Raw genomic sequence first — 27213 nt, 5'->3', positions numbered from 1 at the left:
ACTAATTCTTTTTATAATGGTCAGAGATTATTCCAAGGGGACGCTATCATTAAAAAAAAGTATAACTGTTGATATTTTATTGGTTGCTCCCCTTTAAATTTAAAATTCTTTATTATAGCCTTAATTTCGTGAATAAAATATATTGTTAATTTTCTACTTTAGAAAAATTATAAAAAACTCATCACACACTCACTCATGCACACACACACACGCAAACTGACGAAAACACACACAACAACAATACTCACACAAGTACAAAGGTTCAGCGGCGTCGCTAGGTCGAGTGTCACCCTGTGCGGCACCTCATGGTGTAACCTCCCAAACAAAAGAAAAAGGTATAGGATATATATATATATATATATATATATATATATATATATATATATATATATATATGGACTGTGTTTGTATGTTTATGACGAATATTTGTATTTTGAGAAACAAAAAACAACTACACTTGGTCACTATTGGTTTATATTCCTAAGGGTTACATTTTTATACAAAAAATTAAATTGGTGACTAGAAACATCAAGATTAGTTAATTTTTTGACTATACGTAAAGCACACACAAACAAATGATCTCTTGATGCTTGAAAGTCTAGACTGTTGTCCATTGTTTGGGAGAGAGAACAATGTTCTGCATGGTGTCACCCCACCCTGGTCAATGATGGCTAATCAATTACTGAACATATTTTGTAGATCTACCAACAGAGTACCCACGAATTTCGTGATTCTCTTCTTATTTTTCGTACAGTTAAGAAGTCTCTACTTGTTATTTAAATTGATTATAATTATTTTTTAATGACGTATTTTGGGAATCAAAATTTTGTGTTTGTGTGTTTTTGTCTCCCCTGAACCATTTGCACGATAAAGCTTTGAGCAAATGTGTTGATTATGCTAAGTCCAGTAACCGCGTAAATTTATGTTTTTATTGGTTTATCAGGAGTTGTATGCTCTTGAAATGATGTTGATGACGCTATACGCCAGTGAAGAGAGTTGTTGCGTTGGACCATCCATAACATTTGTATGTTGGGATCAGTAGGGGGGGGGGGGGGGTGACAGCTGGAGGGAGGTACAGTGTGGGATTACATAGCGGCAGGGGATTGTTATGGCATACAGCCAGCACAAACCTTTTACATGTGAATCTGTGAGTACTATGATGGGGGGGGGGGGGGGTGGGGGGGGGGGGACACGACGGACTTGTATGCAAATACTAGAAATCATTTTGTCGCCACTTGTAGCACCAGATTATTTTTCTTGTCAGCTGATCAACTTGTCAAATCTCTCACATCGTCAAGAGACCATTCTCTTGTGTGCCCTGACCTGTCCCCTTCCCCACCCCCACATACACATTATTCCACCCCTACCTCCTACATAAACACTACATCCCACCCCCGTCCGCCTCATCCCACCCCCATAAACAGTAAATGAAATCACTGCTGTACCCTAACACGACAGAGGGAGTCACGTGATTTGCTGGGACGATACCACGGGACCTCGAGAAATTGATTTCCTCAAATTGGAGAAAATTTTGAGCATTTTCTTACAGACACGCGTCTTGCCGCGAAGTGGAATCAAAATATTTGGCTGTAGACAGAAATAACAAACACTAGTCGATAAAGATGATTTTAAGCCTTAACAAACTAACCACGTCATTAAACTTAATCCTCAATTCCTTAATTCATTTACCTTTAATCTTCAATTCGTTAATTAATTTAATGTTAATCCTCCATTCGTTAATTCATTTAACTTTAATCCTCAATTAGTTCAATCATTTAACTGATGATTCATTGCTCGCAACTCTAAAACTTGTTTTTACACCCAAAACATTTTCCCCCGAACTTGGAAAATGGACTGAAGTTGATACGGAAATATTGGACCAATGACTGGCCACGACACTCCTTAGACCTAAGTGTACACACATTGGTCAGGACACTCCTTAGTGTACACACATTGGCCACGACACTCCTTAGGCCTAAGTGTACACACATTGGTCAGGACACTCCTTAGACCTAAGTGTACACACATTGGTCAGGACACTCCTTAGTGTACACACATTGGCCACGACACTCCTTAGGCCTAAGTGTACACACATTGGTCAGGACACTCCTTAGGCCTAAGTGTACACACATTGGTCAGGACACTCCTTAGTGTACACACATTGGTCAGGACACTTCTTAGTGTACACACATTGGTCAGGACACTCCTTAGTGTACACACATTGGTCAGGACACTCCTTAGTGTACACACATTGGTCAGGACACTCCTTAGTGTACACACATTGGCCAGGACACTCCTTAGACCTAAGTGTACACACATCGGTCAGGACACTCCTTAGGCCTAAGTGTACAAACATTGGCCAGGACACTCCTTAGTGTACACACATTGGCCAGGACACTCCTTAGTGTACACACATTGGTCAGGACACTCCTTAGTGTACACACATTGGCCAGGACACTCCTTAGGCCTAAGTGTACACACATTGGCCAGGACACTCCCTAGGCCTAAGTGTACACACATTGGCCAGGACACTCCTTAGGCCTAAGTGTACACACATTGGCCAGGACACTCCTTAGTGTACACACATTGGCCAGGACACTCCTTAGGCCTAAGTGTACACACATTGGTCAGGACACTCCTTAGACCTAAGTGTACAAACATTGGCCAGGACACTCCTTAGTGTACACACATTGGCCAGGACACTTCCTAGTGTACACACATTGGCCAGGACACTTCTTAGTGTACACACATTGACCAGGACACTCCTTAGTGTACACACATTGGTCAGGACACTCCTTAGTGTACACACATTGACCAGGACACTCCTTAGTGTACACACATTGGCCAGGCACTCCTTAGGCCTAAGTGTACACACATTGGTCAGGACACTCCTTAGACCTAAGTGTACAAACATTGGCCAGGACACTCCTTAGTGTACACACATTGGCCAGGACACTTCTTAGTGTACACACATTGGCCAGGACACTTCTTAGTGTACACACATTGACCAGGACACTCCTTAGTGTACACACATTGGTCAGGACACTTCTTAGTGTACACACATTGGCCAGGACACTCCTTAGACCTAAGTGTACACACATTGGCCAGGACACTCCTTAGTGTACACACATTGGCCAGGACACTCCTTAGTGTACACACATTGGCCAGGACACTCCTTAGACCTAAGTGTACACACATTGGTCAGGACACTCCTTAGTGTACACACATTGGCCAGGACACTTCTTAGTGTACACACATTGGTAAGGACACTCCTTAGTGTACACACATTGGTCTGGACACTCCTTAGGCCTAAGTGTACACACATTGGCCAGGACACTCCTTAGTGTACACACATTGGTCAGGACACTCCTTAGACCTAAGTGTACACACATTGGTCAGGACACTCCTTAGTGTACACACATTGGCCAGGACACTCCTTAGACCTAAGTGTACACACATTGGTCAGGACACTCCTTAGTGTACACACATTGGCCAGGACACTTCTTAGTGTACACACATTGGTAAGGACACTCCTTAGTGTACACACATTGGTCAGGACACTCCTTAGACCTAAGTGTACACACATTGGTCAGGACACTCCTTAGTGTACACACATTGGCCAGGACACTCCTTAGACCTACGTGTACACACATTGGCCAGGACACTCCTTAGTGTACACACATTGGTCAGGACACTCCTTAGGCCTAAGTGTACAAACATTGGCCAGGACACTCCTTAGACCTAAGTGTACACACATTGGTCAGGACACTCCTTAGACCTAAGTGTACACACATTGGTCAGGACACTCCTTAGTGTACACACATTGGCCAGGACACTCCTTAGTGTACACACATTGGCCAGGACACTCCTTAGGCCTAAGTGTACAAACATTGGTCAGGACACTCCTTAGTGTACACACATTGGCCAGGACACTCCTTAGACCTAAGTGTACACACATTGGTCAGGACACTCCTTAGACCTAAGTGTACACACATTGGCCAGGACACTCCTTAGGCCTAAGTGTACACACATTGGTCAGGACACTCCTTAGTGTACACACATTGGCCAGGACACTCCTTAGGCCTAAGTGTACACACATTGGTCAGGACACTCCTTAGACCTAAGTGTACACACATTGACCAGGACACTCCTTAGTGTACACACATTGGTCAGGACACTCCTTAGGCCTAAGTGTACAAACATTGGCCAGGACACTCCTTAGGCCTAAGTGTACACACATTGGTCAGGACACTCCTTAGTGTACACACATTGGCCAGGACACTCCTTAGGCCTAAGTGTACACACATTGGTCAGGACACTCCTTAGGCCTAAGTGTACACACATTGGCCACGACACTCCGTAGGCCTAAGTGTACACACATTGGCCAGGACACTCCTTAGGCCTAAGTGTACACACATTGGTCAGGACACTCCTTAGTGTACACACATTGGCCAGGACACTCCTTAGTGTACACACATTGGCCAGGACACTCCCTAGGCCTAAGTGTACACACATTGGTCAGGACACTCCTTAGGCCTAAGTGTACACACATTGGTCAGGGCACTCCTTAGTGTACACACATTGGTCAGGATACTCCTTAGGCCTAAGTGTACACACATTGACCAGGACACTCCTAAGTGTACACACATTGGTCAGGACACTCCTTAGTGTACACACATTGGTCAGGTCACTCCTTAGTGTACACACATTGGTCAGGACACTCCTTAGGCCTAAGTGTACACACATTGACCAGGACACTCCTTAGACCTAAGTGTACACACATTGGCCAGGACACTCCTTAGTGTACACACATTGGCCAGGACACTTCTTAGTGTACACACATTGGCCAGGACACTTCTTAGTGTACACACATTGGCCAGGACACTCCTTAGGCCTAAGTGTACACACATTGGCCAGGACACTTCTTAGTGTACACACATTGGCCAGGACACTCCTTAGTGTACACACATTGGTCAGGACACTCTTTAGTGTACACACATTGGCCAGGACACTCCTTAGGCCTAAGTGTACAAACATTGGTCAGGACACTCCTTAGTGTACACACATTGGCCAGGACACTCCTTAGACCTAAGTGTACACACATTGGTCAGGACACTCCTTAGACCTAAGTGTACACACATTGGCCAGGACACTCCTTAGTGTACACACATTGGCCAGGACACTCCTTAGTGTACACACATTGGCCAGGACACTCCTTAGACCTAAGTGTACACACATTGGTCAGGACACTCCTTAGTGTACACACATTGGCCAGGACACTCCTTAGACCTAAGTGTACACACATTGGCCAGGACACTCCTTAGACCTAAGTGTACACACATTGGTCAGGACACTCCTTAGACCTAAGTGTACACACATTGGCCAGGACACTCCTTAGTGTACACACATTGGCCAGGACACTCCTTAGTGTACACACATTGGCCAGGACACTCCTTAGACCTAAGTGTACACACATTGGCCAGGACACTCCTTAGACCTAAGTGTACACACATTGGCCAGGACACTCCTTAGACCTAAGTGTACACACATTGGTCAGGACACTCCTTAGACCTAAGTGTACACACATTGGCCAGGACACTCCTTAGTGTACACACATTGGCCAGGACACTCCTTAGTGTACACACATTGGTCAGGACACTCTTTAGGCCTAAGTGTACACACATTGGCCAGGACACTCCTTAGACCTAAGTGTACACACATTGGCCAGGACATTCCTTAGACCTAAGTGTACACACATTGGCCAGGACACTCCTTAGTGTACACACATTGGCCAGGACACTCTTTAGGCCTAAGTGTACACACATTGGTCAGGACACTCCTTAGTGTACACACATTGGCCAGGACACTCCTTAGTGTACACACATTGGCCAGGACATTCCTTAGACCTAAGTGTACACACATTGGTCAGGACACTCCTTAGGCCTAAGTGTACACACATTGGCCAGGACACTCCTTAGTGTACACACATTGGCCAGGACACTCCTTAGGCCTAAGTGTACACACATTGGCCAAGACTATCTGCGTGATTTATTTAGTGTTAAGCTTGAAGGTAGACACTCAACAAAAAATAAATAGTCGTTTGGTTTCTATCCAAACTTTCATGCAGTGATCAGTGGTTTGAAATGGCCAGATAGCCGCAGACAGTGCAGCAGACAGTGCAGCAGACAGTAAAAGACAGTGCAGCAGACAGTGCAGCAGACAGTGCAAGACAGTGCAGCAGACAGTGCAAGACAGTGCAGACGACAGCACAGCAGACAGTGCAGCAGACAGTACAAGACAGTACAGCAGACAGTGCAGCAGACAGTACAAGACAGTACAGCAGACAGTACAAGACAGTGCAGCAGACAGTAGGGAGATAGTGTAGCAGACAGTACAAGACAGTGCAGCAGATAGTGCAGCAGACAGTACAAGACAGTGCAGCAGACAGTAGGGAGATAGTGTAGCAGACAGTACAAGACAGTACAGCAGACAGTACAAGCAGTGCAGCAGACAGTGCAGCAGATAGTGCAGCAGACAGTACAGCAGACAGTACAGCAGACAGTACAGCAGACAGTGCAAGACAGTGCAGCAGACAGTGCAGCAGACAGTGCAGCAGACAGTACAAGACAGTACAGCAGACAGTACAAGACAGTGCAGCAGACAGTGCAGACGACAGCACAGCAGACAGTGCAGCAGATAGTGCAGCAGACAGTACAAGACAGTACAGCAGACAGTGCAAGACAGTGCAGCAGACAGTGCAAGACAGTGCAGCAGAATGTGCAGCAGATAGTGCAGCAGACAGTACAAGACAGTACAGCAGACAGTGCAAGACAGTGCAACAGACAGTGCAAGACAGTGCAGCAGACAGTGCAAGACAGTGCAGACGACAGCACAGTAGACAGTGCAGCAGATAGTGCAGCAGACAGTACAAGACAGTGCAGCAGACAGTGCAAGACAGTGCAGAAGACAGTGCAAGACAGTCTAGCAGACAGTGCAGCAGACAGTGCAGCAGACAGTACAGCAGATAGTGCAGCAGACAGTACAGCAGACAGTACAGCAGACAGTGCAGCAGACAGTGCAAGACAGTGCAGCAGACAGTGCAGCAGACAGTGCAGCAGATAGTGCAGCAGACAGTGCAGCAGACAGTACAAGACAGTACAGCAGACAGTACAGCAGACAGTACAGCAGACAGTACAGCAGACAGTACAGCAGATAGTGCAGCAGACAGTGCAGCAGACAGTGCAGCAGACAGTACAGCAGACAGTACAAGACAGTACAGCAGACAATACAGCAGACAGTACAGCAGACAGTACAGCAGACAGTACAGCAGACAGTACAGCAGATAGTGCAGCAGACAGTACAGCAGACAGTACAGCAGACAGTGCAAGACAGTACAGTAGACAGTACAGCAGACAGTACAGCAGACAGTACAACACAGTACAGCAGACAGTACAGCAGACAGTACAAGACAGTACAAGACATTGCACAAGACAGTACAGCAGACAGTGCAGCTGACAGTACAGACAGTACACCAGACAGTACAGCAGACAGTACAGCAGACAGTACAGCAGACAGTACAGCAGACAGTACAGCAGACAGTACAAGACAGTGCAAGACAGTACAGCAGACAGTACAGCAGCCAGTACAGCAGACAGTACAGCAGACAGTACAGCAGACAGTACAGCAGACAGTACAGCAGACAGTACAGCAGATAGTGCAGCAGATAGTGCAGCAGACAGTGCAGCAGACAGTACAGCAGACAGTACAGCAGACAGTACAGCAGACAGTACAGCAGACAGTACAGCAGACAGTACAGCAGACAGTACAGCAGACAGTACAGCAGACAGTACAAGACAGTACAGCAGACAGTACAGCAGACAGTACAGCAGACAGTACAGCAGACAGTACAGCAGACAGTACAGCAGATAGTGCAGCAGATAGTGCAGCAGACAGTGCAGCAGACAGTACAGCAGACAGTACAGCAGACAGTGCAAGACAGTGCAGCAGACAGTACAGCAGACAGTGCAAGACAGTACAGCAGACAGTACAGCAGACAGTACAAGACAGTACAGCAGACAGTACAGCAGACAGTACAAGACAGTGCAGCAGACAGTACAGCAGACAGTGCAAGACAGTACAGCAGACAGTACAGCAGACAGTACAAGACAGTACAGCAGACAGTACAGCAGACAGTACAAGACAGTACAAGACATTGCACAAGACAGTACAGCAGACAGTGCAGCAGACAGTACAAGACAGTACAGCAGACAGTACAAGACAGTGCAAGACAGTGCAGCAGACAGTACAAGACAGTACAAGACATTGCACAAGACAGTACAGCAGACAGTGCAGCAGACAGTACAAGACAGTACAGCAGACAGTGCAGCAGACAGTACAAGACAGTGCAAGACAGTGCAGCAGACAGTACAGCAGACAGTACAAGACAGTGCAAGACAGTGCAGCAGACAGTGCAGCAGACAGTACAGCAGACAGTACAAGACAGTACAGCAGACAGTACACAAGACAGCCTAGCTGAGAGAGAAGAACCACACCAGCATTGGGCCATTCATTGGAAACAAAATATCCCAGATTTTTCTTTTCGTAGCTGCCACAAGAAACAAAAACTAGCAATGTGGGTGTTAAACGACAGTCTTGATTAGGGTAAAGGCCGGCTGCTAGAATCTTAGATGGTAAAACTAAAGGTCATTGTATAGACATCTGGATGTTATATCGAACATCAATAGATGTTCAGTAGAACAATATGTTCTATAGCCTAATAAGCCTAAATGTTCAACAGAACAAGTCTTGATGTTCTATAGAACAAGTCTGAATGTTCTATAGAATAAGTAATAAATAATAGATGAAGCTTGTATGAAGATATGTATAACTAGCTTAGACGTTCTATAGAACAAGCCTAGATGTTCTATAGAACAAGCCTAGATGTTCTATAGAACAAGCCTAGATGTTCTATAGAACAGGCCTAGATGTTCTATAGAACAAGCCTAGATGTTCTATAGAACAAGCCTAGATGTTCTATAGAACAAGCCTAGATGTTCTATAGAACAAGCCTAGATGTTCTATAGAACAGGCTTAGATGTTCTATAGAACAAGATTAGACGTTCTGTAGAACAAGCCTAGATGTTCTATAGAACAGGCCTAGATGTTCTATAGAACAAGCCTAGATGTTCTATAGAACAAGCCTAGATGTTCTTTAGAACAAGCCTAGATGTTCTATAGAACAAACTTAGATGTTCTATAGAACAAGCCTAGACGTTCTATAGAACAAGCCTAGACGTTCTATAGAACAAGTCTAGATGTTCTATAGAACAAGTCTAGATGTTCTATAGAACAAGTTTAGATGTTCTATAGAACAAGCTTAGACGTTCTATAGAACAAGATTAGATGTTCTATAGAACAAGCCTAGATGTTCTTTAGAACAAGCCTAGATGTTCTATAGAACAAACTTAGATGTTCTAAAGAACAAGCCTAGACGTTCTATAGAACAAGCCTAGATGTTCTATAGAACAAGCCTAGATGTTCTATAGAACAAGCCTAGACGTTCTATAGAACAAGTCTAGATGTTCTATAGAACAAGTTTAGATGTTCTATAGAACAAGCTTAGATCATCCAATGAGATATTTTTGACCTGGCATGTCACGTGACCGGCCCCAATATAAAAAAAAACCCTGACCAAAACTTGACCAAACTCTGTGACGTCGGCTCACGTTCTGCTAATCAAAGGGTGTCTGGTGTCAGCCTCCATTAGTGGTGTTCATCGCTGGTGTCTGTGAAGTGGTGTCTAATTGTGGTGTCCGTCAAGTGGTGTCTAACAGACTGTTGAAATATAAATTCATAGGAAAAAAGTCATAGGAAAACTTGTCACATGAAAAATGTCACAAATGATTATTTACAATGAATTTGTAAATACTATTATGTATTAAGTATCATTAAGTATAAGCCAACATACGATTAATTAAATTCAATGTAAACATTGCTGATATAAATGCTTAGGTTGTACTCGTTTGACAAAATTTATATCACACGTAAAATATTTTAGTCTGAAGCATGTAGGTTTTAATTCAGTTACGCAAGTAACATTTAATAGAATTTAGTATAATTTGATAAAATAGCATTTAATGTAATTAAGTTGAATTTGATAAAATAAAATTTAATAGAATTAAGTAGAATTTGATAAAATAACATTTAATAGAATTAAGTAGAATTTGATAAAATAGCATTTAATAGAATTAAGTAGAATATTATAAAATAACATTTAATAAAATTAAGGAGAATTTGATAAAATAGCATTTAATAGAATTAAGTAGAATTTGATAAAATAGCATTTAATAGAATTAAGTAGAATATTATAAAATAACATTTAATAAAATTAAGGAGAATTTGATAAAATAGCATTTAATAGAATTAAGTAGAATATTATAAAATAACATTTAATAAAATTAAGGAGAATTTGATAAAATAGCATTTAATAGAATTAAGTAGAATATTATAAAATAACATTTAATAAAATTAAGGAGAATTTGATAAAATAGCATTTAATAGAATTAAGTAGAATATTATAAAATAACATTTAATAAAATTAAGGAGAATTTGATAAAATAGCATTTAATAGAATTAAGTAGAATATTATAAAATAACATTTAATAAAATTAAGGAGAATTTGATAAAATAGCATTTAATAGAATTAAGTAGGATTTGATAAAAAACATTTAATAGAATTATGTAGAATTTGATAAAATAAAATTTAATAGAATTAAGTAGGATTTGATAAAAAACATTTAATAGAATTATGTAGAATTTGATAAAATAAAATTTAATAGAATTATGTAGAATTTGATAAAATAACATTTAATAGAAATATGTAGAATTTGATAAAATAACATTTAATCGAATTAAGTAGAATTTGATAAAATAATATTTAATAGAATTATGTAGAATTTGATAAAATAACATTAAATGGAATTAAGTAGAATTTGATAAAATAGCATTTAATAGAATTAATTAGAATTTGATAAAATAACATTTAATAGAATTAATTAGAATTTGGTACAATCTTTAAAACTACTAAGTTTTTATTTATTTATTTATTTAATATGCTGCGGGAAAATTAGGGTAGTTAATATGATTTGTTGTCCTTAATTCATCGCAACAATAGTTCAACCACACTTACTGCCCACATTTACTGCCCACATTTACTGCCCACATTTACTGCCCACATTTACTGCCTACATTTATTTTTTATGATTAATTTATCTTCCGAGTATTTAAATAAAAATGTAACATATTTTGAAGCTGCTGTGTAAATTATCTGAAGGTATTTCTACTCGTTAAGAAGATGAACGTCAGAATATTAGTATAAGCCCTAATGCTTTGAAGTTCTTAAAAATGTTAATTAAATAAAACACCATCCATATTTATAAACACCCAAAACTTAACAAGTATCAGCAAGTAGATCAAAATATTTTTCACGTATTTTTGAGACCTTTCTGTGACTTTTTTTTCTTAAAAAAACTGTGACTTTTTTCTGTGACTTTATTCTGTGACTTTTATTCTGTAACTTTTTTCTGTGACTTTTTTATCCGCTCACCGTCCAACATCGGTGTCCGTGGTGTCCCACAACAGAACAGCAGGAATGATGTCATACCCTGCCATGATGCACAGTGTAATTTGCCAAATGTCAGCAGACGTTTGGCAGTTGAAAGATGACATCCGGTGACGTCATCACATGTCGTGACCTAAGAAAATTATATCCCATAATTCCTGCACTTCTAAAAGAAAATATTCTCCAAGTTTCTTAATCAAATGGAATTACCTTCCTTATACCTGACCACCATGAGAAGGGGGCGGTCTCATGGAATGACGTCATTTCCGGCACAAGTCTTGCTCACAGAGTCGTCTCTCTCCCCCCCCCCCCCCCCCCCTTCCCCTCGCCCAAACACTCAAACAAACCTTACCGCTGGACTTGCAGATCCGACCCGCCAAACGATTGTCCCACTTTCAAACAGCTCACTCCGTTTGATCAAATCATTTATCTGCCCTTGGTCAAGGAAATATAATCAAGTCTAGCTTGTGTGATCTCCCTTGAATTGATCTAAGAAGTAATAGTAGTCCCCCTTTAGACGGCCAATTGGGGACCAAGTCGTCTAGACCGACGCCACCGGTGAATCAATATGACCAGATAAACGTCACGGAAATGACCAATTCGTCACGTGACACAGGCTCGTGATAATTGGCCGTGCAATCTCCCCAAGTTTTATCGTCTGCTCCCCCAGTTTTGTCCTGCCGTCTGGGTAAAATGCGAACAGGAAGAGAATCAAGACAAAGTTCAAGTCTGCTAGAAGTGACAGCATTGGGTTTTGGCGCAATCTCAACTAGCGCTGAAACCTTTTGGCCTCGCTCGTCACTGTTTCAGTATCCCACTTTAATCTCATTATCCCACTTTAATCTCATTATCCCACTTTAATCTCATTATCCCACTTTAATCTCATTATCCCACTTTGTCTCATTATCCCCCTTTGACCTCATTATCCCACTTTGACCTCATTATCCCACTTTGTCCTCCTGTCCTCCATCCCCTAATGTCCTCCTGTCCTCCATCCCCCAATGTCCTCCTGTCCTCCATCCCCCAATGTCCTCCTGTCCTCCATCCCCCTATGTCCTCCACCCCCCAATGTCCTCCATCCCCCAATGTCCTGTCCTCCATCCCCTAATGTCCTCCATCCCCCAATGTCCTCCTGTCCTCCATCCCCCAATGTCCTCCTGTCCTCCATCCCCCTATGTCCTCCACCCCCCAATGTCCTCCATCCCCCAATGTCCTGTCCTCCATCCCCCAATGTCCTCCATCCCCCAATGTCCTGTCCTCCATCCCCTAATGTCCTCCACCCCCCAATGTCCTCCATCCCCCAATGTCCTGTCCTCCATCCCCTAATGTCCTCCATCCCCCAATGTCCTCCATCCCCCAATGTCCTGTCCTCCATCCCCTAATGTCCTCCATCCCCTAATGTCCTCCATCCCCTAATGTCCTCCATCCCCCAATGTCCTCCTGTCCTCCATCCCCCAATGTCCTGTCCTCCATCCCCTAATGTCCTCCATCCCCTAATGTCCTCCTGTCCTCCATCCCCCAATGTCCTCCTGTCCTCCATCCCCCAATGTCCTGTCCTCCATCCCCCAATGTCCTCCTGCCCTCCATCCCCTAATGTCCTCCATCCCCCAATGTCCTCCTGTCCTCCATCCCCCAATGTCCTCCTGTCCTCCATCCCCTAATGTCCTCCTGTCCTCCATCCCCCAATGTCCTCCTGTCCTCCATCCCCCAATGTCCTGTCCTCCATCCCCCAATGTCCTCCTGTCCTCCATCCCCTAATGTCCTCCATCCCCTAATGTCCTCCTGTCCTCCATCCACCAATGTCCTCCTGTCCTCCATCCCCCAATGTCCACCTGTCCTCCATCCCCAATGTCCTCCTGTCCTCCATCCCCCAATGTCCTCCTGTCCTCCATCCACCAATGTCCTCCTGTCCTCCATCCCCCAATGTCCTCCTGTCCTCCATCCCCCAATGTCCTCCTGTCCTCCATCCCCCAATGTCCTGTCCTCCATCCCCAATGTCCTCCTGTCCTCCATCCCCCAATGTCCTCCTGTCCTCCATCCCCCTATGTCCTCCTGTCCTCCATCCCCAATGTCCTCCTGTCCTCCATCCCCTAATGTCCTGTCCTCCATCCCCCAATGTCCTCCTGTCCTCCATCCCCTAATGTCCTCCATCCCCTAATGTCCTCCTGTCCTCCATCCACCAATGTCCTCCTGTCCTCCATCCCCCAATGTCCTCCTGTCCTCCATCCCCAATGTCCTCCTGTCCTCCATCCCCCAATGTCCTCCTGTCCTCCATCCCCCAATGTCCTCCTGTCCTCCATCCCCCAATGTCCTCCTGTCCTCCATCCCCAATGTCCTCCTGTCCTCCATCCCCTAATGTCCTGTCCTCCATCCCCCAATGTCCTCCTGCCCTCCATCCCCTAATGTCCTCCATCCCCCAATGTCCTCCTGTCCTCCATCCCCCAATGTCCTCCTGTCCTCCATCCCCAATGTCCTCCTGTCCTCCATCCCCAAATGTCCTGTCCTCCATCCCCTAATGTCCTCCATCCCCCAATGTCCTCCTGTCCTCCATCCCCCAATGTCCTGTCCTCCATCCCCTAATGTCCTCCATCCCCCAATGTCCTTCTGTCCTCCATCCCCCAATGTCCTCCTGTCCTCCATCCCCTAATGTCCTCCATCCCCCAATGTCCTCCATCCCCTAATGTCCTTCTGTCCTCCATCCCCCAATGTCCTCCTGTCCTCTATCCCTCAATGTCCTCCATCCCCCAATGTCCTCCATCCCCCAATGTCCTCCATCCCGAAATGTCCTGTGCTAATCAAACCACTGACAAAAGTACCTCTGAACTCTGTGAGCACTTTCTACAGTTGACCCTCGTTTCTTTCAGACAATCCTATCAATCGCTGGATTGAAGGAATGTTTGATTATAATCGGCACACAAACACTGACTTCTGCCCCCAAACAGGAAGTGGTAATGTCTACGTATGTCTGACGTCAGATCCGTGATGTGAAGATTTGTCCGCTAGCTTTGAATTGATGTTGACTTTGTGTGGGCTATCAAATGTACTTTCATCTGGCAGTACACCAGCCGGCACCTCATGTTGATCAGCCGGCACCTGTTGTTTATCTGCCGACATTTGAACCGGCTAACAAGCACACACCATTGTAACATTTGTTTTCACCCGGTGAAATACTTGAATTAATGATTTACATTGTTCGCTTATGTTGGCATCAATGGGATCTCAGGGATAGTTTAAATTACATTTAGGAACTTTACATTCCATAGCTGATATCTTTACATTCCATAGCTGGTATCTTTACATTCCATAGCTGGTATCTTTACATTCCATAGCTGGTATCTTTTCATTCCATAGCTGGTATCTTTACATTCCATAGCTGATATCTTTACATTGTTAGCTGGTATCTTTTCATTCCATAGCTGGTATCTTTTCATTCCATAGCTGGTATCTTTACATTCCATAGCTGGTATTTTTACATTGTATAGCAGGTACCTTTTCATTCCATAGCTGGTATCTTTACATTCCATAGCTGATATCTTTACATTCCATAGCAGATATATTTACACCGTGGGGAAATGAAGTTTGAAACATTTCACACGGAGACAAGTACTGCACCCAGGAAACCTTCGACGAATGTTTTTTTAAATTCAACATTTTTGCGTGATTTTTTAAAATTTAACATTTTTGTGTGATTTTGTTTAACTCAACATTTTTGTGTTTGTTATAAAAAAAGGCTCGGACATTTTATGAAGTAAGAAAACGGTTCTCATACACACTTATTTAAACAAGTTTTACCGAATAGTTTTCATAGGAATAGGTTTTTTTGTCAGTATTTGTAGTATGTACTACAAATCTTTGGGTGGGGGGGGGGGGGGGGCTAGTTGTTACAGGTTAGTTGTAGGTTAGAATAATCTTGAACTAAGGGGAGAGTGCGTGTGTGAGTTGAGTTTACCCTCGTGTGTAGTAACCCAGTGTGTTTATGTAATAAACATAAAACATGAACACATCACCTATTCATTTAGTCCTCTATAAAATAAATTTTTATAGCCAGAAATAATCAGAACAAATCAAATTTATCTATCCAAATTGTCATTACATATAGCCGGAAAATTCCGGTCTTTACACTCCGTGCTGGAAGGTTTGGTGTTAATCAGTGTCGACATCATTTCTCGTGATTGCTTCAGATAGAATTTTATGACTTTGATTAGACGCTAACCACTTTTGTAATTAGTTTTAGCCACAGGTCATAAATTTTCTAGACATTAGCAGAAGATTGGTGCTGATGAAATGGTGCAGTCGGCAAGGTAGTGATGTAGGCAAAGTCGGGGGGTCGGCAAGCTAGTGATCTAGGCAAAGTTGGGGGGTCGGCAAGGTAGTGATGTAGGCAAAGTCGGGGAATCGGCAAGGTAGTGATGTAGGCAAAGTTGGGGAGTCGGCAAGGTAGTGATGTAGGCAACGTTGGAAAGTCGGCAAGGTAGTGATGTAGGCAACGTTGGGGAGTCGGCAAGGTAGTGATGTAGGCAACGTTGGGGAGTCGGCAAGGTAGTGATGTAGCTGTGACTTAAATGGGCTGTTGGTGAAACTGTACGTGACACTGTACTACGTGATACTGTACCGTGTGACACTGCACCCCACGGGTCAAACCAGTGCAAACAATTATAAAACGTCACGCAGATATTTCCTCCCATCTGTGGCCATTGTTAGAGTTAAGGGGAGGGCAGCCATAATTTGATCATTGAATTTCTTCCCATTTACTCTCGTCAGCCGGCAGCTTTGCCACGGAATCTACCGGCAATCAGGCGGCAAATTGTGTTGGATGTAACTTATGATGGTCGACTCAAAGCGCTGATTACATCCACAAATTGTGTTGGATGGAACTTATGATGGTTGGCTGAGGAAAGTTAACTGAATGCTGAGGAAAGTTGACTGAGGAAAGTTGACTGAAGGCTGAGGAAAGTTGATTGAGGGCTGAGGAAAGTTTATTGAGGGCTGAGGAAAGTTGACTGAAGGCTGAGGAAAGTTGACTGAGGAAAGTTGACTGAAGGCTGAGGAAAGTTGATTGAGGGCTGAGGAAAGTTTATTGAGGGCTGAGGAAAGTTGACTGAAGGCTGAGGAAAGTTGACTGAGGAAAGTTAACTGAAGGCTGAGGAAAGTTGACCGAGGAAAGTTGATTGAGGGCTGAGGAAAGTTTATTGAGGGCTGAGGAAAGTTTATTGAGGGCTGAGGAAAGTTGACTGAAGGCTGAGGAAAGTTGACTGAGGAAAGTTGACTGAAGGCTGAGGAAAGTTGATTGAGGGCTGAGGAAAGTTTATTGAGGGCTGAGGAAAGTTGACTGAAGGCTGAGGAAAGTTGACTGAGGAAAGTTGACTGAAGGCTGAGGAAAGTTGATTGAGGGCTGAGGAAAGTTTATTGAGGGCTGAGGAAAGTTGACTGAAGGCTGAGGAAAGTTGACTGAGGAAAGTTGACTGAAGGCTGAGGAAAGTTGATTGAGGGCTGAGGAAAGTTTATTGAGGGCTGAGGAAAGTTGACTGAAGGCTGAGGAAAGTTGACTGAGGAAAGTTGACTGAAGGCTGAGGAAAGTTGATTGAGGGCTGAGGAAAGTTTATTGAGGGCTGAGGAAAGTTGACTGAAGGCTGAGGAAAGTTGACTGAGGAAAGTTAACTGAAGGCTGAGGAAAGTTGATTGAGGGCTGAGGAAAGTTTATTGAGGGCTGAGGAAAGTTGACTGAAGGCTGAGGAAAGTTGACTGAGGAAAGTTAACTGAAGGCTGAGGAAAGTTGACCGAGGAAAGTTGATTGAGGGCTGAGGAAAGTTTATTGAGGGCTGAGGAAAGTTTATTGAGGGCTGAGGAAAGTTGACTGAAGGCTGAGGAAAGTTGACTGAGAAAAGTTGACTGAAGGCTGAGGAAAGTTGATTGAGGGCTGAGGAAAGTTTATTGAGGGCTGAGGAAAGTTGACTGAAGGCTGAGGAAAGTTGACTGAGGAAAGTTGACTGAAGGCTGAGGAAAGTTGATTGAGGGCTGAGGAAAGTTTATTGAGGGCTGAGGAAAGTTGACTGAAGGCTGAGGAAAGTTGACTGAGGAAAGTTAACTGAAGGCTGAGGAAAGTTGACCGAGGAAAGTTGACTGAAGGCTGAGGAAAGTTGATTGAGGGCTGAGGAAAGTTTATTGAGGGCTGAGGAAAGTTGACTGAAGGCTGAGGAAAGTTGACTGAGGAAAGTTGACTGAAGGCTGAGGAAAGTTGATTGAGGGCTGAGGAAAGTTTATTGAGGGCTGAGGAAAGTTGACTGAAGGCTGAGGAAAGTTGACTGAGGAAAGTTAACTGAAGGCTGAGGAAAGTTGACCGAGGAAAGTTGATTGAGGGCTGAGGAAAGTTTATTGAGGGCTGAGGAAAGTTGACTGAAGGCTGAGGAAAGTTGACTGAAGGCTGAGGAAAGTTGACTGAAGGCTGAGGAAAGTTGACTGAAGGCCGAGGAAAGTTGACTGAAGGCTGCGGAAATTTGACTGAGGAAAGTTGACTGAAGGCTGAGGAATGTTGACTGGCGCCTACGTTCGTTTTAAACAGTGCGATAGACTGGATACAACGGGACATTGTCGTCGTTCACTAAACTGAATCAGACACGTCCGTCGACTCGTCCGTTACTTTTAAGGAGCCAGGGATTTCACGCGGTAGTGTAGGTAAACCCGTGCCCCTATAAATATGATCTAAGCGCAGACATTGTTTACATATAAATAACTCAGATTTAGAAAACAAGTTTACGCGTCTAGGAATATAGGATTGGTAAAGCATTGGTAAAACCCTTCTTATATATTTCGACTTTCTTTGACGAATACACTACTGAATTACTAAAAAGTAGAAAATAAAACAAATTAAAAAACATTTCCCATAGCAAGCTTTTAAATGCACTGAAAATAAGAAAATGAAACGAATTGGCTTTCTTCCATAAAAGCTTTGGTTATTCATGAAATCTTTTACATATTTTAGCAACAAGAGCTTTTCTTTTCTTTTTTTTTTCACTTCAGTTGAAAGCTTGCTACTAGTTTTTAATATGTTTTATTACATGTTACATATTTGAATGTCTGTGTTGTATTTTGCATTCTGTTCTTCACAAAGTACTTTATAAGTGTGTATTTTGTATTATGTTCTTTTCTTCACAAAGTACTTTATAAATGTGTATTTTGTATTCTGTTCTTTTCTTCACAAAGTACTTTATAAATGTGTAGTTTGTATTATGTTCTTTTCTTCACAAAGTACTTTATAAATGTGTATTTTGTATTCTGTTCTTTTCTTCACAAAGTACTTTATAAATGTGTATTTTGTATTCTGTTCTTTTCTTCACAAAGTACTTTATAAATGTGTTGTTTGTTGAGAAACACGGGGATCTAGACATCCACCAATCCCCTATACATCCAACAATCTTCTATAGTTCCACCAATCCTCTCTACATCCACCAATCCTCTCTACATCCACCAATCCTCTATCCATCCACCAATCCTCTATCCATCCACCAATCCTCTATCCATCCACCAATCCTCTATCCATCCACCAATCCTCTATCCATCCACAAATCCTCTATATATCCACCAATCCTCTATCCATCCACCAATCTTCTATCCATCCACCAATCCTCTATCCATCCACCAATCCTCTATACATCCACCAATCCTCGATACATCCACCAATCCTCTATCTATCCACCAATTCTCTCTACATCCACCAATCCTTTATACATCCACCAATCCTCTATCCATCCACCAATCCTCTATCCATCCACCAATCCTCTATCCATCCACCAATCCTCTATCCATCCACCAATCCTCTATCCATCCACCAATCCTCTATCCATCCACCAATCCTCTATACATCCACCAATCCTCTCTACATCCACCAATCCTCTATCCTCTATCCATCCACCAATCCTCTATCCATCCACCAATCCTCTATCCATCCACCAATCCTCTATACATCCACCAATCCTCTCTACATCCACCAATCCTCTATCCATCCACCAATCCTCTATCCATCCACCAATCCTCTATCCATCCACCAATCCTCTATACATCCACCAATCCTCGATACATCCACCAATCCTCTATCTATCCACCAATTCTCTCTACATCCACCAATCCTCTATCCATCCACCAATCCTCTATCCATCCACCAATCCTCTATCCATCCCATATCCTGTAGAGCTAGTGATCTGTTATTGATCAAGTATTTCTTTCATCATCTGAACAAAACGGATGTGAAAGTTTTAATTACTTTTTAATTAGTGCTTTAATTAAAATAATTTGGTGAAATAGCTGAAACTAGAGAAAAACACAGAGAAGGGTCTAGGGATAGACAGTTACTCGTGAAGAAGGGGGCGACTAGATCAACTGACTAGACAGAGTCACTCGTAGACTAGGGTGTGACTAGATCAACTGACTAGACAGAGTCACTCGTAGACTAGGGTGTGACTAGATCAACTGACTAGACAGAGTCACTCGTAGACTAGGGTGTGACTAGATCAACTGACTAGACAGAGTCACTCGTAGACTAGGGTGTGACTAGATCAACTGACTAGACAGAGTCACTCGTAGACTAGGGTGTGACTAGATCAACTGACTAGACAGAGTCACTCGTAGACTAGGGTGTGACTAGATCAACTGACTAGACAGAGTCACTCGTAGACTAGGGTGTGACTAGATCAACTGACTAGACAGAGTCACTCGTAGACTAGGGTGTGACTAGATCAACTGACTAGACAGAGTCACTCGTAGACTAGGGTGTGACTAGATCAACTGACTAGACAGAGTCACTCGTAGACTAGGGTGTGACTAGATCAACTGACTAGACAGAGTCACTCGTAGACTAGGGTGTGACTAGATCAACTGACTAGACAGAGTCACTCGTAGACTAGGGTGTGACTAGATCAACTGACTAGACAGAGTCACTCGTAGACTAGGGTGTGACTAGATCAACTGACTAGACAGAGTCACTCGTAGACTAGGGTGTGACTAGATCAACTGACTAGACAGAGTCACTCGTAGACTAGGGTGTGACTAGATCAACTGACTAGACAGAGTCACTCGTAGACTAGGGTGTGACTAGATCAACTGACTAGACAGAGTCACTTGTGTGGGCGACTAGACTAACTGACTAGACAGAGTCACTCGTGTGGGTGACTAGATCAACTGACTAGACAGAGTCACTTGTGTGGGCGACTAGACTAACTGACTAGACAGAGTCACTCGTGTGGGTGACTAGATCAACTGACTAGACAGAGTCACTCGTAGACTAAGGGGTGACTAGACCAACTGACTAGACAGAGCCAGCATCTAAATGACGCCTAGATGGTGATAAAACATCCCCTCTCAGCAAGACAACTTTGCCAGTCAGCAAATGACGGCTAACCTTTTAGACCTTAACTTTCTACTTCCGCTTGGTCGAGTTGATGGAATAAACAATGTCGCAAATCGCGGGGGCTGCGAGATTGCATGAGACGTGTAATGTCGACTCTGATTGGACAGTTTATAGTCACGTGACGGTTCCCGACCAATCACGATGTATCAGACGTACATCAAATACAGCAGCAGATTATTTCTTTGCTATGAGCACGTCGTTATCCCTGCCCTCCCCCTCCCCCCCACCCCCACCCCCCACCCCCCACACACACGCCCGACCCATCAAAAACCAAAAATGTAAGACATCCCCATAAGATTACTCGCTCAAAAACCGGCCGAAAACGGATACGACAAAAGTCCGGCAATATGAGCCGGCAGTAATGGCTGACTTGATTAGACCGGCTATTGGAGCCGGCTAAATTGGTTGAATTCATTAGCAGAGGATCAAATTTTGGGTAAATTGGATGTACTCATTCAAGAATTTGACACGATATATCAGAAACAATATCAGACACGATACTATACTCGATACTCGAGATGATACACCAGACACGATACACCAGACATTACACTAAACACGATACCAGACACGATACCAGACTCGATACCAGACACGATACCAGACATGATACACCAGACACGATACATCAGACATTATCCTAAACGCGATACCAGACACGATACCAGACACGATATCAGACTCGATACCAGACACGATACCAGACACGATACATCAGACATTATCCTAAACGCGATACCAGACACGATACCAGACATGACACAACAGACGCGATACTGGACACGATACCAAACTTGTTACCAAATATATTAACTGAGTACCGTACACGACATCAGAAACGATAAAATAGACACGATACAACATGCACGATACACTAGACACGATACCAGACACAATACAAAACACGATATCAAACACGATACACCAATCATAATACCAGACACGTAGGTACACGATACCACACAGACAAGATACCAGACACGATACCCGACATGATACACCAGACACAATACTAAACACGATACCAGACACGATACCAGACACGGTAGATACACCATACCACACAGACACGATACCAGATACGATACCAGATACGATACTAAACACGATACCAGACACGATACCAAACACGATACCAGACCCAATACCAAACACGAGACCAATTACGATACCAGACACGATACCAGACACGATACCAAACACTATACACCAAAGATTAGTGAACATGAAATCTCGTGTGTCAACTAACGTCGCTAACGAGAAACACATGCAGTAGCTAATCATGTTTGCTACATGCAGTAGTTGCTGATGTTTTCTACATGTCATTGTTTGGACCCTGTGATCTCCCAGCAGTGTAGTGTATAGGAAGGTGTCATCTAAATCAAAGACAGTAACCCGACACTTTTGCCGGATACATTTTTGGTCAGCTCCATTTCACCACCCCACCCCACCCCCCGCCGACCGACATCTCCCCACCCCCTGTTTGAAGTGCAGCTCACGTCAAATGTTTTTGCCGCGCTCTGTGTGTCACTTTTTATCATGGTGTGTCACCTCCCCTTCTTTAATATTTGATGTGTCACCTTTCATTCTTTAATATTTGATGTGTCACCTTTCATTATTTAATATTTGATGTGTCACCTTTCATTATTTAATATTTGATGTGTCACCTTTCATTCTTTAATACTTGATGTGTCACCTTTCATTCTTTAATACTTGATGTGTCACCTCTCCTTCTTTAATATTTGATGTGTCACCTTTCCTTCTTTAATATTTGATGTGTCACCTCTCCTTCTTTAATATTTGATGTGTCACCTTTCATTCTTTAATATTCGATGTGTCACCTTTCATTCTTTAATATTTGATGTGTCACCTCTCCTTCTTTAATATTTGATGTGTCACCTTTCATTCTTTAATATTTGATGTGTCACCTTTCCTTCTTTAATATTTGATGTGTCACCTCTCCTTCTTTAATATTTGATGTGTCACCTTTCATTCTTTAATACTTGATGTGTCACCTTTCATTCTTTAATATTTGATGTGTCACCTTTCCTTCTATAATACTTGATGTGTCACCTTTCATTCTTTAATATTTGATGTGTCACCTTACATTCTATAATACTTGATGTGTCACCTTTCATTCTTTAATATTTGATGTGTCACCTCTCCTTTAATATTTGATGTGTCACCTCTCCTTTAATACTTGATGTGTCACCTTTTAACCTTTAGTATCGGAGTTTCAGCTGTGTTAGGTTTTATCATGATGTGCTTTACCTTCAAATATTTGACATCATGATGTGATTTACCTTCAAATATCTGACATCATGATGTGCTTTACCTTCAATTATCTAACATCATGATGTGCTTTACCTTCAAATAACTGACATAATGATGTGCTTTACCTTCAAATATCTGACATCATGATGTGCTTTACCTTAAAGAATCGGACATCATGATGTGCTTTACCTTCAAATGTGCTTTACCTTAAAGAATCGGACATCATGACGTGCTTTACCTTCAAATGTGCTTTACCTTAAAGAATCGGACATCATGATGTGCTTTACCTTGAAGTATCTGACATCATGATGTGCTTTACCTTCAAATGCACTTTACCTTAAAGAATCGGACATCATGATGTGCTTTACCTTCAAATATTTGACATCGTGATGTGCTTTACCTTCACATATCTGACATCATGATGTGCTTTACCTTCAAATATCTGACATCATGATGTGCTTTACCTTCAAATATCTGACATTATGATGTGCTTTACCTTCAAATATCTGACATCATGATGTTTTTTATTCTCAATAGTCTTGACATGATGTTTTTTATTCTCAATAGTCTTGACATGATGTTTTTTATTCTCAATAGTCTTGACGTGATGTTTTTTATTCTCAATAGTCTTGACGTGATGTTTTTTATTCTCAATAGTCTTGACGTGATGTTTTTTATTCTCAATAGTCTTGACGTGATGTTTTTTATTCTCAATAGTCTTGACGTGATGTTTTTTATTCTCAATAGTCTTGACGTGATGTTTTTTATTCTCAATAGTCTTGACGTGATGTTTTTTATTCTCAATAGTCTTGACGTGATGTTTTTTATTCTCAATAGTCTTGACGTGATGTTTTTTATTCTCAATAGTCTTGACGTGATGTTTTTTATTCTCAATAGTCTTGACGTGATGTTTTTTATTCTCAATAGTCTTGACGTGATGTTTTTTATTCTCAATAGTCTTGACGTGATGTTTTTTATTCTCAATAGTCTTGACGTGATGTTTTTTATTCTCAATAGTCTTGACGTGATGTTTTTTATTCTCAATAGTCTTGACATGATGTTTTTTATTCTCAATAGTCTTGACGTGATGTTTTTTTATTCTCAATAGTCTTGACGTGATGATTATCTATGAGAAATGACTTGGGGAACATGACTTGGTAGAGATGACTTTTGAGACATGACTTGGTAGAGATGACTTTGAGACGTGACTTGTGAGAGATGACTTTGAGACATGACTTGTGAGAGATGACTGTGGTGTTTGACACCTGACACCATGACACCAGCCAGAGTTTCGTCTTTAAGTGTCAGACAACAGCCAGTCCTAGAAGTCTTTACATAATTAAAGAGCGATTTATCATCTTCTCATTTATAATTGACGACCACAAGGGCCATGAAAAGACAAGAAGTTTGTTCAAAATGGCGGACACAAACACTGAGAAACCTCTAGAGGACATGTAAGAATGGGATGGATGACGTCATCTTTAGTGACTTGAATTGGATCTAGTATAAAAGAGAGTGTATATTTCAACCACGTACAGATAAACACGTATGATTTACCACTGGAAAATAAAGGTATAGAATATATAAAGGTATAGAATATATAAAGGTATAGAATATATAAAGGTATAGAATATATAAAGGTATAGAATATATAAAGGTATAGAATATACAATCTTTCAACAAGTCGATTTAGAAATGTTCAACGTTACAGAGTTGTACCACGTGACAGATTAAGACCTGTACCACGTGACAGATTAAGACCTGTACCACGTGACCTCTACACTTGACATGACCTCTACAACTGACATGACCTCTACAACTGACATGACCTCTACACTTGGCATGACCACTACACCTGACATGACCTCTACAACTGACATGACCTCTACACCTAACATGACCTCTACACTTGACATGACCTCTACACCCGACATGACCTCTACAACTGACATGACCTCTACAACTAACATGACCTCTACAGTTGACATGACCTCTACACATGGCATGACCTGTACTACACGTGGAACGACCTGTACTACACCCGACATGACCTCTACACTTGACATGACCTCTACATCTAACATGACCTCTACACTTGACATGACCTCTACACTTGACATGACCTCTACACTTGACATGACCTCTACACCTGACATGACATCTACTACACCTGACATGACCTCTACAACCGACATGACCTCTACACTTGACATGACCTCTACACTTGACATGACCTCTACACTTGACATGACCTCTACACCTGACATGACATCTACTACACCTGACATGACCTCTACAACCGACATGACCTCTACTCTTGACATGACCTCTACACTTGACATGACCTCTACACCCGACATGACCTCTACAACTGACATGACCTCTACAACTAACATGACCTCTACAGTTGACATGACCTCTACACATGGCATGACCTGTACTACACGTGGAACGACCTGTACTACACCTGACATGACCTCTACAACCGACATGACCTCTACACTTGACATGACCTCTACACTTGACATGACCTCTACAACCGACATGACCTCTACAACTGACATGACCTCTACACTTGACATGACCTCTACACCTGACATGACCTCTACACTTGACATGACCTCTACACTTGACATGACCTCTACAACCGACATGACCTCTACAACTGACATGACCTCTACAACCGACATGACCTCTACAACTGACATGACCTCTACACTTGACATGACCTCTACACCCGACATGACCTCTACAACCGACATGACCTCTACACTTGACATGACCTCTACAACCGACATGACCTCTACAACTGACATGACCTCTACACTTGACATGACCTCTCCACCTGACAGAATCTCATCTGGTAGATTCTTATATATACAAATATTACATAGGTATACAATAACATGCATACATGATACACTGAGATTTAAATACTTAAATGCTTCTAATCCCGCTAGCTTTGCCCCCACCTCCAATCCCTCGCCGTCTCCCACCCCCCCCCCACCCTTACCCTCCCCCGTTGATGAAATGGATTATGTATCATGCAGCTAGTAGAAATTGGACGATTTTAACTTTTTATTTACAACAATGGCGGGTTTAAGGCTGACAAAGAAAACAGTATGTGTGCGTCCGTGTGTGTCTCTGTGTGTAGTGGCTGTCTCATGGTTGTGTGTCTCTGTATGTCGTGGCTGTCTCATGGTTGTGTGTCTCTGTCTGTCGTGGCTGTCTCATGGTTGTGTGTCTCTGTGTGTCGTGGCTGTCTCATGGTTGTGTGTCTCTGTGTGTCGTGGCTGTCTCAAGGTTGTGTGTCTCTGTGTGTCGTGGCTGTCTCAAGGTTGTGTGTCTCTGTGTGTCGTGGATGTCTCATTATTGTGTGTCACTGTGTCGTGGCTGGCTTATGATTGTGTGTCTCTGTGTGTCGTGCCTGTCTTATGGTTGTGGGTCACTGTGTCGTGGCTGTATCATGGTTGTGTGTCTCTGTGTCGTGGCTGTCTAATGATTGTGTGTCTCTGTGTGTCGTGGCTGTCTCATCGTTGTGTGTGGTTGCTGTGTCATGGTTGTGTCTCACTGTTTGTCGTCGCTGTCTCATGGTTGTGTGTCTCTGTGTGTCGTGGCTGTGTCATGGTTGTGTGTCACTGTTTGTCGACGCTGTCTCATGGTTGTGTGTCTCTGTGTGTTTTTGAATGTGTCTTGTCATGGTTGTGTGTTACGTCTGTTCGCAAGAAAATATCCGAAGAGAAATATTTTTGTAGTCAGTACAATCATCGCTTTATTTTGTAGTTGCCCAACGCCCACAACCTCCCAACGCCCACAACCCCCACAACCCCCACAATCTCCCAACCCCCACAACCTCCGACCCCCCCCCCCCCCCACAAGTTTCCGACCCCCACCCCTAATAAATTCTTTTAACCGGATC

The 27213-nt window shown here is 42.7% G+C and overlaps 4 protein-coding genes across 4 annotated transcripts; all 4 read right to left on the bottom strand.

Annotated features, from left to right (window-relative positions):
* Positions 1-12593: 12593 nt before the first annotated feature.
* LOC131938797 (golgin subfamily A member 6-like protein 2) lies at positions 12594-12995 on the bottom strand. The gene has a single exon (XM_059296984.1). The coding sequence runs from the start codon at positions 12993-12995 to the stop codon at positions 12594-12596; it is 402 nt and encodes a 133-aa protein (XP_059152967.1).
* Positions 12996-13210: 215 nt separating this feature from the next.
* LOC131938796 (putative PE-PGRS family protein PE_PGRS20) lies at positions 13211-13729 on the bottom strand. Its single transcript, XM_059296983.1, has one exon. The coding sequence runs from the start codon at positions 13727-13729 to the stop codon at positions 13211-13213; it is 519 nt and encodes a 172-aa protein (XP_059152966.1).
* A 28-nt stretch (positions 13730-13757) lies between these two features.
* LOC131938795 (protein FAM98A-like) lies at positions 13758-14129 on the bottom strand. The gene has a single exon (XM_059296982.1). The coding sequence runs from the start codon at positions 14127-14129 to the stop codon at positions 13758-13760; it is 372 nt and encodes a 123-aa protein (XP_059152965.1).
* A 3321-nt stretch (positions 14130-17450) lies between these two features.
* Positions 17451-18206, bottom strand: LOC131938793 (uncharacterized). The gene has a single exon (XM_059296981.1). It carries the CDS (start codon positions 18204-18206, stop codon positions 17451-17453), a length of 756 nt encoding a protein of 251 aa, XP_059152964.1.
* Positions 18207-27213: the final 9007 nt, after the last annotated feature.

Source organism: Physella acuta, unplaced genomic scaffold (genome assembly GCF_028476545.2).
Source record: "Physella acuta isolate Inbredline_101_S28 unplaced genomic scaffold, ASM2847654v3 ptg000257l, whole genome shotgun sequence".
In the NCBI taxonomy this organism is placed as follows: Eukaryota; Metazoa; Mollusca; class Gastropoda; family Physidae; genus Physella; species Physella acuta.
This window is presented reverse-complemented; position numbering and strand designations above follow the sequence as displayed.

Bases quoted from the DNA above. Each gene is read 5' to 3' on its own strand.
- LOC131938793 (XM_059296981.1), bottom strand. From the start codon at position 18,206: ATGTCCCGTTGTATCCAGTCTATCGCACTGTTTAAAACGAACGTAGGC.
- LOC131938795 (XM_059296982.1), bottom strand. From the start codon at position 14,129: ATGGAGGACAGGACATTTGGGGATGGAGGACAGGAGGACATTGGGGAT.
- LOC131938796 (XM_059296983.1), bottom strand. From the start codon at position 13,729: ATGGAGGACAGGACATTAGGGGATGGAGGACAGGAGGACATTGGGGAT.
- LOC131938797 (XM_059296984.1), bottom strand. From the start codon at position 12,995: ATGGAGGACAGGACATTGGGGGATGGAGGACATTGGGGGATGGAGGAC.